The following is a 2814-nucleotide window of genomic DNA, read 5'->3' as shown; positions in this document are numbered from 1 at the left end:
ATGCGGAGCCTAGTAACCTTGAACCATCCACAGATGATCTGATTTTTAACGATCCAGACGATATGTTTGTGGTTGTTGAAGACACTAGGAGGAAGAAAAGACAAAAAATGAATTAGTTCACTTGAACTAAATGCTTATCTGCATTAACTATGTTTGAATTTTGAATCTATGTTTGAATTTTGAATACCTGTGTTTGATTTTTCAGGTTACACAATTATAAATGGATATCATGTTTTCTGATTTGTTTTGATAGATTAAATGTTATGCAATATCTGTGTTTTGATACATCATGTTTTAGATACTTGAAAAATGCATGTTTTGAATATTAAGAGTTTCTGGAACTTGTTACAATATGTACAGCAGCCTTCATGGGAACTCCATCTCAAAATAACTTGAACTTGTCCGGAAGTGACTCGGAGGACGACATGGAGCAGACTAATTATGGTAAGAATTTTGAATTTTGTCTAGTTATGTGTTTGTCTTGGTTACCGTATATGAATGCATGTGGAATTAGATTCTTTATCTTTGGTTCTTAGATTGTAATTCATTTTTTCTTTGATCTTAATATTTTCTTTAGTTATTACAGGAATTGCATCGAAGTTTAATGTATACTAATTGACAAGTTTACTATGTACTTACGAGATAGGACTCCATCTACTCAGAATCATCCAATGCTCCTAAGGAGACTAGAGGTAAGGCAAAAGGAATGTCGGATACACCAAATCTGAAGAAAAAAAGTTTGGTTAACATTGGACCATCTTGAACAACCATGTCACCCTTTAGCAGAGGTAAGTAGGTTTTCCTCCGAATGTGGTGTGTACTTTATGCGGCGTGATGTTGGATATGCTATGATACTTTTCCAACCGCTGAAACATCGTTAGTAGACATCTTTGAAACATTGGAAACCAAACTTGGCGGGTTTGTGGGGCCCTAGCATCAATAATCGACATACACTAAAAAAGTCTTGGGTGAGGCATGGAGGCGTCATAAGAGCACCTTGTATAAAAACTTAGTTAAGGGCAAATCTCCTACTATTGTTAAACAAGGACCAGCTCCAGAAGGTGTCAATCTTGAAGATTGGCGGGTTTTTGTTGATATCTGCAACACTGAAAAATTCCAGGTTATCTAATCATTAGTTTATTAGTTGTGAATCTTATATGTATATTTTCTTATATATTGTTTTGTATATAGGCTGCTAGTGAAAGGAACACTATAAACCGGTCAAAACAAACAGCTCCTGCTTGCGTTGGGAGGACACCCACCCAAATTATTAGGCAGATTGCTAAGGAACGTAACAAGCAGATCCATATGGTTGCTAGGCCTGAATCTTATATCCGGATACACAAGAAGGAAAGCTCCATGCACGAGAACCCGGTTGAGTGGGAGGTAAGTGTCATTTTCCTGGTGGGAGGGATTGTTGGTAGTAAGTTATTTAAGTTGTATCAAGGTTTGATTGCAGTCTTGAGCTTTAGTGTAATACTTTACTTGGTAAGACTGTATTATGGTTTCACTCCCATTGTGTTGAATAGGAGAGGATTAATGAGGACATGTCTGCAAATTCAGGGTCTCCAATGACAATCACCAACGATGCCGTGACAAGGGTATGCAAATTAGGATGTCAGTAGTGCATTAAATGTTTGTGCTATATTGTAGGTAAAATGAAATGTGTTTGGATACAGGTGGTTGGCAAAGATAGCAGGGGCCGATGTCGGGCTATGGGTCCAGGGGTCAACAAAACAGCAATGAAGAGCATGGAGCCTATTTTGGATCAAAACTATCACTTGGCAGAAGAAAACTCCAAGCTATGGAAGGAGACTCGAACAAACCAAATGAATTTTGCTATGCAATTAGAAGAGATTAGGTCAACGATATTGAGGCAACAAGAACCATCCACGACCAACTCTTTTGGAACTTCCAGTAGTATACCTCGCTCCAGTAATGCAACCTCGGTATGCGATTGTCTCTTTTAATGCTTAACTTAAGCCTTTGTAAGTTGTTTGATCTTTTTATATCCAACACCTTTGTTTTTCAGCCGGAAACCTCAAAGATTGGCAAAGAAGTTAACTTACTTGGTGGTTGGCCTCTTGACATTGTGCGATATTTGGATGTGTTAAAGAAGTTGACCCCACCTACAAGTTCCATGAAAGGTGCTTGGGAGAGAGATCTTACTTAGTTTACGTTGATGAAGTACATGCACAAGATCTTTGCTCTACCATGCCCCTCATGATGCATGGTGTAAGAATCTAGGAGAGAGTTGCCCAGGAAATGTTATATGGCCCAAGTCATGTGTTGAGCTTTTGTCATCTACATCGCGGTCTTGAATAAGTTTACTATATTTTTTTTTGTTTATGATACATGCCTATGGGCATGTTTGACTATGTTATCTCTTTTGCTATTTTGAAACGCGTTTCTATGTTCATGTCCAAGCTACTACCAAACTGGTATCATATTTTTTTATTCAATGTAATACTTGTCTTATTTTGCTAATATCAATGTATTGAATGTTTGCTTTCTCTGTTTTTGCTAACCCATTTTTAACTCCGCCAATGCAAGTAAACTTTACGTTTGCATTTGCATTGCCGGTCCCAAGCCCGGAAAAAGGAGGAGGGAGAAGTGGTGTATAATATGTTTCTCCTTGTATTTCATTCCGTTTATTTTTCTCTGGGATGCAGGGAAGAGCTACCAAGAGGTACAAGGGCAACCAATATCACTGTTATCCCTTCGCTAATGGCAGGTCCATCTATCACTCCTAATGTCCCCAGTAGCATCTGCCTAGCCATGTCATTGATCACAGGTCTGCATTCCAATCCAGTA

At 38.4% G+C, this 2814-nt stretch overlaps 1 protein-coding gene across 1 annotated transcript; it reads left to right on the top strand.

Annotated features, from left to right (window-relative positions):
* Window positions 1–1385: 1385 nt before the first annotated feature.
* Window positions 1386–2173, top strand: LOC147523792 (uncharacterized). Its single transcript, XM_086572383.1, has 3 exons — window positions 1386–1601; window positions 1680–1949; window positions 2033–2173. The coding sequence occupies exons 1-3, from the start codon at window positions 1548–1550 to the stop codon at window positions 2171–2173; spliced, it is 465 nt and encodes a 154-aa protein (XP_086428509.1). The 5' UTR covers window positions 1386–1547.
* Window positions 2174–2814: the final 641 nt, after the last annotated feature.

The sequence above is a fragment of the Coptis chinensis genome, chromosome 1 (assembly GCF_015680905.1).
Source record: "Coptis chinensis isolate HL-2020 chromosome 1, ASM1568090v1, whole genome shotgun sequence".
NCBI lineage: Eukaryota > Viridiplantae > Streptophyta > Magnoliopsida > Ranunculales > Ranunculaceae > Coptis > Coptis chinensis.
Note: the sequence above shows the minus strand (reverse complement) of the source record. Positions and strands in the feature narration are given on the sequence as shown.

What these genes read in the sequence shown, in the direction of transcription:
- LOC147523792 (XM_086572383.1), top strand. Translation starts at nt 1,548, where the DNA reads ATGTCTGCAAATTCAGGGTCTCCAATGACAATCACCAACGATGCCGTG. An exon ending in CCAACGATGCCGTGACAAGG is followed by an intron (nt 1,602 to 1,679) that starts GTATGCAAATTA and finishes GTTTGGATACAG; the next exon opens with GTGGTTGGCAAAGATAGCAG. An exon ending in GCTCCAGTAATGCAACCTCG is followed by an intron (nt 1,950 to 2,032) that starts GTATGCGATTGT and finishes TTTGTTTTTCAG; the next exon opens with CCGGAAACCTCAAAGATTGG.